General features: G+C 40.1%; 1 protein-coding gene across 1 annotated transcript; it reads left to right on the forward strand.

Annotated features, from left to right (window-relative positions):
- Window positions 1-1,189: 1,189 nt before the first annotated feature.
- Window positions 1,190-8,376, forward strand: LOC118819373 (cytochrome b5). Its single transcript, XM_036587128.1, has 5 exons — window positions 1,190-1,490; window positions 5,300-5,428; window positions 6,202-6,228; window positions 7,581-7,612; window positions 7,705-8,376. Exons 1-5 carry the CDS (start codon window positions 1,287-1,289, stop codon window positions 7,793-7,795), a joined length of 483 nt encoding a protein of 160 aa, XP_036443021.1. The 5' UTR covers window positions 1,190-1,286; the 3' UTR covers window positions 7,796-8,376.
- Window positions 8,377-14,018: the final 5,642 nt, after the last annotated feature.

A 14,018-nucleotide genomic window follows, 5' to 3' on the forward strand; every position in this document is an offset into this window, starting at 1 on the left:
CAAAAGCAGACATGTTGGATAGTACGTGTTTCCTCAGGGGCATCACATTGGGCCTGACTACTCAGAGCCGTTTGGCTCAGGGGGCCATCAAGCTAGTAGCGATTACCTATAATAATATTACAGGAATGTCTAGAGGATTACTACAAGAACCCCATAGTAAATTTGGACAACTGCTGTGGTTTACTACAGGACACTGCACAAGTATACACACAAGTATGAAATGAATAGATTTATGCAATACACCGATCAGGCATAACGTTATGACCACCTCCTTGGTTCTACACTCATTGTCCATTTTATCAGCTCCACTTACTATATAGGTGCACTTTGTAGTTCTACAGTTACAGACTGTAGTCCATCTGTTTCTCTGCATACTTTGTTAGCCCACTTTTACCCTGTTCTTCAGTGGTCAGGACCCCCATGGACCTCACAGAGCAGGTACTATTTGGGTGGTGGATCATTCTCAGCACTGCAGTTACACTGATGTGGTGGTGGTGGTGTGTTAGTGTGTGTTGTGCTGGTACGAGTGGATCAGACACAGCAGTGCTGCTGGAGTTTTTAAACACTGTGTCCACTCACTGTCCACTCTATTAGACACTCCTACCTTGTCAGTCCACCTTGTAGATGTAAAGTCCGAGACGATAGCTCATCTCCTGCTGCACAGTTTGTGTTGGTCATCTTCTAGTCCTTCATCAGTGGTCACAGGACGCTGCCCACAGGACACTGTTGGCTGGATATTTTTGGTTGGTGGACTATTCTGTGTCTGATCCACTCAGACCAGCACAACACACACTAACGCACCACCACCACGTCAGTGTTACTGCAGTACTGAGAATGACCTACCACCCAAATAGTACTTGCTCTGTGAGGGTCCATGGGGGTCCTGACCACTGAGGAATAGTATGCAGAGAAACAGATGGACTACAGTCTGTAACTGTAGAACTACAAAGTGCACCTATATAGTAAGCGGAGCTGATAAAATGGACAGCGAGTTTAGAAACAAGGAGGTGGTCATAAAATACTCATGACGTCCGTGTCTGTTGGGGTCTCATGATCCTCGGCTGTTGTTTCTGATTGGATAGACTAGATAGAGAAACCCTCTCTATTGCCTGCTCACAGGGGCAACTGTTGAGCGTGCAGTGACGTTGTGTGATCCGATTGGACGATTCCTCGCGGCAGGTTCCAGCGAGCCACTCCGTGCCTGTGGAAGTCAGCCAGCGGCGCTAGCGACGGTAGCCGGAGCTGGGTAGACTTGAGTGGGCAGAAGCCGCCGAACCCGAGCCAGGATGGGGGAAGAAACCGATAGATCGGTCAAGACCAACGACACAAGTAAGGGCGGCAGAGATGGAAATCACGTATCCGAGGCGGCCCAGGAGGAAAGCGATGTTCAGTACTACACGCTGGAAGAGGTTCAAGCTCACAACATGAGCAAAGACACATGGCTGATCATCCACGACAAAGTTTACGATATTACGAGTTTTCTAGAGGAGGTAAGGCGATCATGTTGAACCCTCGTCCGTTCTAGATAGACAGAACAGCTTAACAGTACCAGAGTTCGGTCTTGTGCTCCACTCTTCATAAGCAAAGTTAGCTTAGCTTAGCTAGGCTATCACTTTGGGTTGTTGTGGGTGGCTTAGCTTAGCTTAGCTTAGCTTAGTACCTGTAAACCATTGTAAAGCATTGAGTCTGGTAGGAATGACGCTAAACGCGATTTCTCATTCGACTGGCACAGTTAGAGCTGTACTCCATACTTAGGCCCAGTCCCATTTCTTCTTTTTAACCCTAACCCCTTTGAACTGAGTTACAAGGGGTAGTGGTTGAAATCTTGCCCTACAAAATGGGACAACCTTCAAATTAAAAAAAAAAAATGCACTGATTCGTTAACAGCTACCAGCGCTGCTCTGTAGGCGAGCCAGCCCGTCTTCAGTGACCGCAGAGAAGGGAAAAGTTCAGCAACCTCGCTGCTGGGCTTTGGTTACACTTAGGACATCTTATGCCTTCAAAGAGGGGGAATAAAACAGTTATTTATTCTCGCCCACCGCTAATTCTTTGGTGATACGGAGGTGAAGTCAGCTATTCGCCAGCTTCTTGTTCACATTTTCCCGTTCCGCCTTAAATGGCGCAATAGTGTGCAGCAGTTACATTCTGGCACTTCAGGCGTCAATACTGCCGGACTATTTAAGGTGGAACGGTAAGTTAGCTAGATAGCTACCGAAACATTAGCATGCTATTAGCGATTTTTTATGCTTGTTATTAAGAAAACGACCATAATACACTGAAACAACATTAAACTAGGATAATACGATAGTTATTGTAATTTTTTAACGGATAAAATTCTCACATTTGTGTGTTTTGTTTGGTCTCTTGTTCAGCCATCTTGCCGGTTTTTCTTTTTTTCTGATAACTCTCCGTTTGGAGCCTCTGAAAAATCTCGGTTTGGAGGGCCATGTAGCCCAACACTTCGCCCTACCCCTCCATCTCAACTAAAATTGGGACACCTTACCCCTAGGCGTGAACACGCAAAACAGAGGGGTAAGGGCTAAGTGGTAGGGGCGAGGGGTGAAATGGGACAGGGCCTTAGTTAAACAAGCAAATCAAGCTGAATCATGAACAGTACAATAACGTCACATTTTACTAACGAATATATACGTATATTTTGTTTTTTTTTACAACTTTATACGCTGAATTTTAGGCTGAAAGATGAGTTACGGAAAACCGGAGGTGAGGTGGCCGATATTGGTTGACCCCCGTCGTTCTAGCGATACTAGTGTCAAAGTAAACAAAAACGTTATTACTGAAAAAACTGTTTTCTCATCATGTCAAGTGACTCTTGGACATTAATCTACACACATATCTCTCCCGAAAAACATTGATTTGGGTGAGTAAAGTGCTTTCATTTATTTACAGTTAGCTTAGATTCCCGATGTTTTGTTTTGAGGTGGCCGATAACGGGGGTACCTACGCTAAGCTAAGCTAAGCTAAGCTAACTTTGCTTATGAAAAGCGGAGCACAACTAGACCGAGGTCCGGTACTGTTAAGCTGTTCTTTCCAGCTGTTCTGTCTATATAGAACGGACGAGCGAGTAGTTAACTGACATTATGAAACGCGGCCTGGACGTTGAACTGGTTGCTTAACTGCCTTTTACCTAAGGACCGGTTACTTAATCCTGTCATACATAATGTAGCTAGGTTAACTGTGGTGTAAATGTTAAATCCCACCAAACTGGATCACGTTTTTGCCAGCAAAGCTATTAATTATGGCTAATTGCTGGTCTGACATTGACAGTCAGCTTACCAGGTGAATCTGCACAACAGTGTTTCTTTGAACTCATTGACCAGGGTATATTTTGGTTTGTCCATCTGAATCTATTTGACCAAATCGTAAGGCAAGTTATTCACTAACTGCATGAAATAAATGTACATTTTTGTTTTATTTATTTATTTATTTATTTATTTTTTTGGTAAAAGCTCCCCTCAAATTAACAGAACATGTGTTTTATGATCACACATATTGCTGTATGCTTACAATTTACTGCTGAAAGCCAAAAGTCTTAGACGCTCTTTGTATTATTTTATAAAAATAATGTTTACAGAGCAGATCACTGAAGAGACGCCAGCTGTTTTTATAGTTTAAAGCTCAGATTTGTGGAAAAATGGGTCGACTTTCAGTAGAAAAAAAAATTGAGAGTTCAGCTTCCTTTATTATAAGGGTTTAAAATTACATCACCCATCTATCTGACTGGAAAGAAGACAGTTACAGCTCTCATACGACCCCCACCTTTTGAATGTAGCTTATGAAATATGAAAGTTATAAAGAATATGACGAAGTGCGTTTTGGAACCACCGGTGGTCTGAAGGATTTAAAAAAGATTAAAATGAAGGATAAAGTAGTCACATACAACAAATGCAAGCTGTCCATGGAATCACATGGTAACCTTTGCCCACTGGAAAAGAAAACTGATAATGTTGATTCTGAAGCAGAACAACGATCAGTAATCTGTAGCTTTTCTTCCGTGCTATGTTTTGACAAACCACACTACTACGTGAGGACACGCAGTGCGCTCTGTAAGGCTGTGTTTGAACGGTGGAGCGTCTTGCGCTAAAAAATCCGCATCTGAACCGTCAGGAATCTGCTTGTGACAAGTTTGGTTAAAGAGAGAAAGAGCAGATCTTTACATTTTGAATGTAGCTTATGAAATATTAAAGTTATGAAGAATATGACGAAGTGTGTTTTGGAACCACCGGTGGTCTCAAGGAGTTTAAGAGGTTAAAAGATGAACATATACATGAACTTGTACATTAGATCGTTATCGAAATTACGTTTGTCTCATACACGTTCAGTTTAGTGGACAGGCTCTTCGAGTAGTTTGTTGGTAACTGTAATTAAATGCCAGGAATTAGTACCAGTTGATATTTTGGTGAAAGGCTGTTGAAATAGCCCTACTTTCTAACCAAGATTTGAGGCCTGTGTAACATAGCAGTGAAGTGTTTTCTACATTCTTAAGGGAATTATAGATCGTTAGAGAAGCTCATGTCAGCACTACAACACTTGTTGTGTAATTGCCATGGGTTATGTAGTTAAAGGACGATTTCACCTATTTTCCAAAATTTCTACATAATTAAATAATTAAGAAGTAAACAAAGTCATTCAGAGGTATGATATAAAATGCTCCATTCTAAGAAAAGTTAGAGTCAAAACTTTTTCACTGCATTAGTTATAGGAACCAGACTACCTCACAAACTTGTTAGACCAAAGAGCCTGGGACATTGTTTAGACAAGTTTTGAGACAGTACTTTCTATATCAAACCTCAGAAAGAGAAATACTGTCATGTATGTTGTTTCGGCCTAAGATGTACTTTCTAAAAGACACTTAAGGAAAACTTGTTTTTCCCAACTTTTACCATAATCAGCAGTACATGTAAAACATAAGGCAGGCACATGTAGGTTCACTGGTCATTTTGGATCAAAAATAAAACAGGTATGTTCTGTATTCTGACATTACAACCCTGTTTCCCATCATCACCCGTATAAAGAAATATGAGCTGGTAAGTTTTTCTACAATTCACACACGCTGAATGACTTTATGTCTCAGTTACATGAATTGTGCAATTTTGAAATGGTGGAATTCCCCATTATATATTGACAAGTGGAGGGAAAAAAACACTGGATATATTGGATTGTACCGAGTCCAAAAGGTTTTAACACCTGGAGCTGCTCCTTCTGTAGGGTTTAAAAAGTAGTCAACTGACTGATTTAGCGATAAGATCTAACTTAAATCATAAGATTCTTTGTTTCACAGCATCCGGGAGGTGAAGAAGTGCTTCTGGAGCAAGCAGGCGCAGATGCAACGGAGAGCTTTGAAGATGTTGGCCATTCCACAGATGCAAGAGAGATGCTCCAACAGTACTACATTGGAGAGCTGCACATGGTATTATTCTATTCAGCCTTGTTGACTTTGTGCTGGGGTGGGCATTATGACTATATTGTTGACACAGTTGCTTTTCTGAGCATATTGTGGAACTCTAAAGAACGCCGACCACCTGCACGTTGGATTGGATTGAATGCTGCGGGTGTTTGTCTGTATCGATATATCAAACCTCAGAAAGAGAAATACTGTCATGTATGTTGTGTGTCATGAAAGTATTGAGAGTTAGAGTTTTGCCATATTGCCCACCCCTACATTGTTTATGAGTACAGAGTGTTCAGTGAAAAGCTAGCTTATCTTATCAGTGGAAAAACTTAGCTCCAGAGAAAAGCTTGTCTCTACCAGTCTGCAGATGTAGTGAGACGTAGACTTTGAGCATGATCAATTGGGATACATGATACAACATGCTATAAATAAAGCCTTAAGAATAAAGTGGATTAAGACAGTAGCATACATCAAAATCAATAATCAGTAGGCTCTGTGGCCGTGGACAGTATCAGGTGTTGGTGGGATCAGTATGAGACTCTGTTGTAGTCTTTATACTGTAGATATAGTGATGCTGCAGCAATCAGAGTAAAGATATCAGGAAAACATTTCACAGTCATTAACATCGTCTTCACGCATTGACTTAATGTTGGTTTAAGCATTGCATTACGTTTCACATGCAGCTTTTCATTTTTAATGTTTTTGAATTTAGCAAATGTGTCAAAACAACACTGAACAGATGCATCAATGGGAACTATTTAACAAAAGCATTGCTTCTTTGTTCTTTTTAGAATGACAGAAAAAAGGAGGCTAAAAAGGTAAGAAAATAACACAGCATTCAATTAACAGCATATCTTTTGTCTAGAATGGATGTAATAAACTAGAGTAGACCTGTGCCCAGTGGCACTTAATCAAGTTGATAGTTGAGGTTCTTTTACCACAAGTACCAAAAAAGTTGTTTATTTATTTATTTATTTATTTATTTATTTCATGCAACAGTAGTAAGCTCACACATATGTATGCTGAACTCCACACCTCTCCCCTAATACTTATACTTGTATGTTGTATGTTATCCTTAGCATTTCCATACAAAAGACTGTTCACTGTATGTTGAATACAACACATAACTGCTTACTCTAACAGTATGTAACATGTAACACCATATATACTATGTTTATATTATATATATATATCATATTCATAGATATATTTGTGATATGTGTGTATATCGTTCATATAGTTATTTATTTCATATATATCGCTGCTGCCGAAAGAAAACCGCATATCTCCATTTTTGTCATTTTTCAGTTTTTGACAGTTTTTGAATAGACCAAAAGAAATGGCCCAAAATGATTTGGAAAAAAATCTAGTTCCATTAACTTACATTAAATCTAAAGTATGTTTTTTCCTTTTCCTGTAAAGTTAGCATTTTGGAGATACAAGGTTTTCTTCTGACAACAGTTATATGTTGTATTTATGCCTATTATTGCACATTTGCCCGTTTTGCACTATTGCTACTATTTGCGCGTCTGGTAGACGCTAACTGCATTTCGTTGCCTTGTGCTTGTACTGAGTGCTGGATAAACACGCCTGGTATCATGCACAAAAAGCCACTCAGGAAAATCATGTCTCAGCTCTCATTTATCAGGCAAAACAGAGTTTCCTCACAGTCTCAGCCAAAAATGCTGCAGGGAAGAAGCCAGATGGCTAAGCTAAGCGGCCACAAACTCTGACAGTAAAGTTCATGTGACCTTTGTAATTCTTTTCTTTTCTTACTAGAATAATAACAATTTTGTGGTCAAGTTGAAGTTGACATTATACTACAACCACAACTTCTACTGAACTGCACTGTATTATTTTCTCTTATTCGACAAACTGTTTTCTTCCGCATGTGCTTCAGTGTAATTGCCATGGGGTATGCCCACCCCCCGACCCCCCCCCCCCCCCGACCCATCAACCCAGTTTAAACGTTTTCTGTGGTTATTTTCCACATAGTCACCTGAATAAGAGGATTCTGTTACCGGCACAGGCCTGAACTAGAATATGTGTAGGCGAGTTGTTCGTTAAGCAGTCTTTGCTTCGTTTTACATAAATTCCTTGTACATAAACCCATACTTAGTTAATCCTTCTCTTAACATCTCTTAACTATTCCTCATCTTTCCTTCTCTAGGAAGTTTACATCACAACTTCAAAAGAGTCCAGGTGAGACATTGTGCCCTGTGAAGGTCTGTATGTATGAATCGGTACTGGCCATCGTCCACCGCTGACCGTTCACTTGTTTTTTCTTTGTTCAGCTCGTGGACCACCTGGCTGATTCCTGCTGTAGCGGCTGCCGTCGTGGGCATCATGTACCGTTATTACATGCTAGAGCACAAATCATCTTGAGCACTACTCACCAGGGCCTGGATTACCAAAACTGTTATAGCATAGTGTTTACTGTTAGGTTAAGAAAATGGTCATAGAGGTACGCATTCTGGCATCAAACGTCAATTCGTTGTGTCTTTAGGTTCCGAATTTTCAGAAGACCCAGGCCAGGGTAACTTCTCTCTTCTTTTTTTTCTTTCTCTCTTTCGTCTGGAGGCCTTGACTTGTCTGTCCAATACCACCCCACCACACTGGACTTGCAGGATGACCCTCATTCCCCTTTTTATGCCAGCAACTTTGCAGGGAGAGTGAGGAATCCTTTTTTTGTCAGATTTTTCCCCACTGTCTCTTTATTATGCAGGATTAGAGCAGGATGAGCAGGAATTGGACCGGCTCAGAATGTTCTAACGCTTTCTTGGCCGTAGCTTTGACAGTTCACATGCAGCACTGAATCGGAATGTGGCGCACAATGTGCCTTGTGTGCCACCTTCAGTTAGTGCTTTAGGTAAGCAACAGAACACAGAGGGAGCGTGTTATCGCGAAATAACATCGCGACTGTGATTTGGTTGCCGTTGATCATCACAGCCGTGATGTTATTCGCGATAACACATGACCTCGAGTGTTCTATTGCTTTTATACAACAGTTAAATAAATAAAGTAATAAATTAATAAACTGGGCCGTGAACGCGGCGTTTAATATGTTTTAATGTTCGCAGTTCCTTCACCAAATTATAGTTCCTTAACGAGCAGCTTGTTGACACTAAATTCCCAAACTGTCATCACCACTGAGCAGCTTCAGTCGGCAGCTGCGACAGAAACCTAAACATGAAATGAACCCAATACCATTTGCTAAATGTGTAGTCTGATCTTCAGAGTCTGACCAAATCAGACTGAGCCTGCAACAATATGAAGTTTAGCTCAGTTTTGTCATTTTTTGCAGATCAGTATTAATGTTGTTTTGTTCCAGCCAGTCTGTAAAGTATCTTACAGCCCATTTAGTTTGGCGAATGGTATTGGGTTCATTTCTGGCTGATTCCAGGTTGTTTAGCTGTTCTTCTGTCACAGCTGCCGACTGAAAAGCTGCTCAGTGGTGATGACAGTTTGGGAATTTAGTGTCGTCTCATCTTCAGAGTCTGACCAAATCGGCTGTCGGTCAAATGTGACTTAAATGTCATTTAAAAGTGTCCATTTTCTGTTTATAAAAACGTTCAAATGGCTTGAGCGTCTCCTACAGCTGTCAAAGTCGTTGCTTAGCAACGGCGTCTCAGCGGCGTGATAGTGTTTGTGAAAAAACACTTCTCAACCAATCAGCTTGCGTGACTGGAACTAACTGTTGTATAATACAAAAAAGGATTATTTTTGCAAGAGATGCAGTTGCATAGTTTGAGGTTTCAGGCTTGGTTCATGCAATTATAATGTGAATGTTTTACGTCATAGGTCAGCTGTATTGGAGACGGTAGTTAATTAGTCATTAGGTTTCTCCTTAGAAGGATACTCCAGTGTTTTATAGCTTCATTTCTGTCTGGTGTATCTAAAGCGTACAGATAACTACCACAGGCAGTCATTTTTTTTGTACTTAGTAAAACAACAGAAGACCCAAAGATACAACATGCATTTAAAATAGATTCTAATGGGCAGATGCTTTACAGATGTGGAGTCTTTTACACATTGTGTTTCTTGAGGCAGTAATTTTTCTGTTCTTTAGCTGAGTATAAGAAGATTGTCCATTGTAGTTGACTGTATGCTACAGAAGATAGAGATCAGATGGTAAAATCCTGGAGTACTTTTAATTTTTTTAAATTCCACCTTTAAATTGCCCTGGGTTCACCCGAAGGCCATGAAACACACAAGTAGTATGCAATCACTGTCCGTATAGACCCCAATTTAATTCATTGTGAGGAACAAATAAACAAGGATTCCTCACTTTCATTCGACTGTTTAGACTGAGCTGCTCTTAACTTACACAAGTACCGTCTCATCCACATCCAAGCATCAAACGAAAGCGGAACAGTTTGGGTCCAAACTTTATAAAATTGCTTATAAGCCTGACAGTCTGAGACATTTACATTTTACTCTTTGTTCTTACTTTGATTCGTATAGTGCGGTACCTGAGGATGTTGAAAATAATTCTAACACTTTGCCCTTTTGTATTTTTACACATATGTTTATGGAGATGTAATGATAACAATAATTTATTTGAAACGATTTGTGGTTTGTGTTTAATACTTGAACTGTCATGCAGTCCACAAAGTCTGTATATTTCAAATGATACTCTATGCATTACTTTTTTTTTTTTTTTCATCTCAAAATTGCGAGCACTTGTAGTACATAGCCTCAGTCAGGTGTTGCGTCCTTCCCCTTCACTGGTGACACAAGTTATTTGTATGCAGTGTCTTCGTTTTGTCTTCATATCTTATCAAAATCATTGTCTTTTCCAGTCCATGCAATGTTTTTTTTTTCTGACTTTTTACATGATGGGGTGGTTGAATGTTTTGCTTTTATGTACTTTTAATCTAAGAATCTTTAATCTAGTGTAACTGCACCCTATTTAAATTGTTTCTGAGACTGAAGTAGAGCTGGGAGCACAGTGAAATTCCAGCACGTTGTGATCACTTCAGTAGTGTAGTCTACTCTAAGATTACGATCTCTGGTCACCATTTGACTATTAAAATCAGCCATTTCCATCTAGTTCAATGTGTAAATAAGTGGTCATCCTTCCGTACCACAACAGTGTTGCTTTGCTTTGTGTAAACATGGATGTTTCCATCATTTCTGTATATTTTCTTGGCTGTCTGATATATTTTGATTTAACCAGATTTGACAGAAGCTGTAAATGTCTTTTGAATACAGTGGGAAGAGGGAAAAAGAACTGGTTCCATCTGGTCATAACTTGACAGATTTATTTCTTTATACAGTTATGATCATACACCAATCAGGCATAACATTATGACCACCTCCTTGTTTCTACACTCATTGTCCATTTTATCAGCTCCACTTACTATATAGGAGCACTTTGTAGTTCTACAATTACAGACTGTAGTCCATCTTTTTCTCTGCGTACTTCGTTAGCCCCCTTTTACCCTGTTCCCACAGGACACTGTTGGCTGGATATTTTTGGTTGGTGGACTATTCTCAGTCCAGCAGTGACACTGAGGTGTTTAAAAACTCCAGCAGCACTGCTGTGTCTGATCCACTCAGACCAGCGCAACACACACTAACACACCACCACCACGTCAGTGTTACTGCAGTGCTGAGAATGATCCACCACCCAAATAGTACCTGCTCTGTGGGGGTCCTGAGCACTGAAGAACAGGGTAAAAGGGGGCTAACAAAGTATGCAGAGAAACAGATGGACTACAGTCTGTAACTGTAGAACTACAAAGTGCACCTATATAGTAAGTGGAGCTGATAAAATGGACAATGAGCGTAGAAACAATGTTATGCCTGATCGGTGTATATGGTCATTCAAAGTAACTGCACTTCAGTATCACTTCATATCAGTATTTGCATTTAGAACGAAATGTGCACAACCATTTACTCAAAGGATGATGTGGCATTTATTGTACCAAACATAAATGAGCTTGTTGTAGTAATGCAGCTGTGCTGGGTAAACATGCTTGATGCTGTAGGCAGATGGTACGGTGCACATTTTACATCCTCAGAACATGGCGTCAGGTATCAGACTGAAAAATTGTCTCGGCTCTCGTTTATCAGGCAAAACAGATCGTTTCCACACAGCCTCAGCCAGAAAGGCTGCAGGGAAGAAGGCGGGTGGCTAAGCTAAGCGGCCACAAACTCTCGGACAGTGAAGTCCATGTGACGATTGCAATTCCTGTCTCTTCTTACTAGAATGATAAAAACATTGTGGCCAAGTTAAAGTTTGCATTATACTACAACCACACCTTTTACTGAACTGCACTGTATTATTTCCTTTTATTTGACTGTAATGAAATATTGAGTTTTAAGAGTGCATGGACAGTTTCTTTTTTAGTTGAACTGGCAAAAAAGGAGCAATTATGGTCATAATCTCTTAATGGAGGCCAATAACCCCTTATGTCAGCTCAAAAAAGTTAAAGATTTTCATTTTCACTTTCTCCATCAGCTTCACGAGGCTGAGAAATAATAGTTTTATTCATACACAGTCCTCTAATGCTGTGTTTGGCAGACTGATGGCCTCATCAGCCTTTATATCGCCCACCACCACCAGTGGCCAGGCAGACACTTGCCAGAACTTAATTTCACTTTAATGAAAAGCTTTTTCTTACTGTATTTTATTCTGTGCTCCTTTACCTTTAATCCTGAATGGGATTCTTTTACCGCCTTTACCACCACACTGAAGCAAGCAGACTGTTCTGTATAGGCATCCTTTGTAGATGATCGTGGATTTATAGTTTTTTATATATATATATAGTCTATAACCCCTGTTGGTTTGGTTAATGTTTATCACCATTTTATCACTTTACAGTTAAGTTGCTTAGGCAGCTGCTAAATTAAGATGGATTCTCTCAGCCAGTTTGTCCAATAAATACGGATAAATACACACACACACACACACATCTGGTTCCAGATTGCTCTTGCACACATCCACCTATCACATGATTTAATAAATTCCATCACTGACAGGCTTGATTTAACATTGAATTGAGATTTAATTAGCATTAAGAATTGATTAGTAAACCCGAGTGTTGAATGAATACCACTACTTATACCAGGGAGTCACAAGGAAAACATGTTGACACACCACTACTTGTATTATTAATGCTATTTGACCTTATTCTAATATTAGTTCTTTTGAGAGCAAATAAACATGCACAGCTTTTAACCTCTGAGCAGATTAGATATGATAGTTCACCTGGATAAGGAAGGAGAAGGTCAAAGAAAAATGAGTGACAACACAGGAATTCCAAAAGGAGAAAATCAAGCTCCACTGATAAAATCTACAAGTGTTTCTGTCCATCTGTCCACTGTGAGACGACAACACTGGATTTCCACCTACTTAGATTGAACTTTGGAGGTGTTTACAAGAGTCATCAAAAATGATCCCTCTAGACTTTTTGAAAAACTGCAAGAAAGAAAAAAACAAAAACGAGTCTCCTGAAAAAAGAATAGACGCAGTAATAAAGGCAAAGAGTGGACACAATCACAGAAACCTTCCCCTAGAGGCCCTCTAGGGCCCACTGTCACGCCAGCTGTGACATCCCTACTCATGGGAACATGCCTCAAGAAATATGTGTGTATATGCTCATCAGTGGTCTCTTGTTAAAACTGAAGAAAGAATGGATGGAAAATACTGCTAAGGAACCAAAAGCCTGGGATGAAGTTCAGCTTTCAGCAGGACAATGATCCCAAGCACAAGGCCACAGCAACACTGAAGTGGCTCAAAAACAAAAGGGTGAATGTCCTGTAGTTGCCCAGTGAAAAACCTGACCTCAATCCTAATAAGAATCTGTGTCACTGTTGGAAAGTTGCACAAGAATCATCAAGACTAACGGAATGAAGTGCTCCAAATCTGCAGAGCTGAATGGAAAAAATGAACAGCTCTACCAAATATGTGGGCTTGAATACTGAAGCGAGCAGCATATGTAATTTTTTTCGTCTCTTTGTTTTAAAAATCTACATCTTCGTTTTTATCTTTGCTTTGGAAATGTAATGTTAGCGTTTATAGTACAATGTGAATTTATAGCACACAATGCTAATAGGAAAAGCATGGATACATATCATGTTGTTGACTTGCGAGGGAGTTGAATGTGTTTACAAAAAGTTAATAGTTATATAATACTTACAATTAATATAACGAGTTTGAATACATAGTAGTACATTTGTGTATCAGTATATACACTGATCAAGCATAACATTATGACCACTACGCTCATTGTCCATTTTATTAGCTCCACTTACTATATAGGTCACTTTGTAGTTCTACAGTTACAGACTGTAGTCCATCTGTTTCTCTGCATACTTTGTTAGCCCCCTTTTGTGGTCAGGACCCCCATGGACCCTCACAGAGCAGGTACTATTTGGGTGGTGGATCATTCTCAGCACTGCAGTGACACTGGCGTGGTGGTGGTGTGTTAGTGTGTGTTGTGCTGGTACGAGTGGCTCAGACACAGCAGTGCTGCTGGAGTTTTTAAACACTGTGTCCACTCACTGTCCACTCTAATAGACACTCCTACCTTGTCAGTCCACCTTCTAGATGTAAAGTCAGAGACGATAGCTCATCTGCTGCTGCACAGTTTGTATCGGT

The sequence above is a fragment of the Colossoma macropomum genome, unplaced genomic scaffold (assembly GCF_904425465.1).
Source record: "Colossoma macropomum unplaced genomic scaffold, Colossoma_macropomum, whole genome shotgun sequence".
Lineage (NCBI taxonomy): Eukaryota > Metazoa > Chordata > Actinopteri > Characiformes > Serrasalmidae > Colossoma > Colossoma macropomum.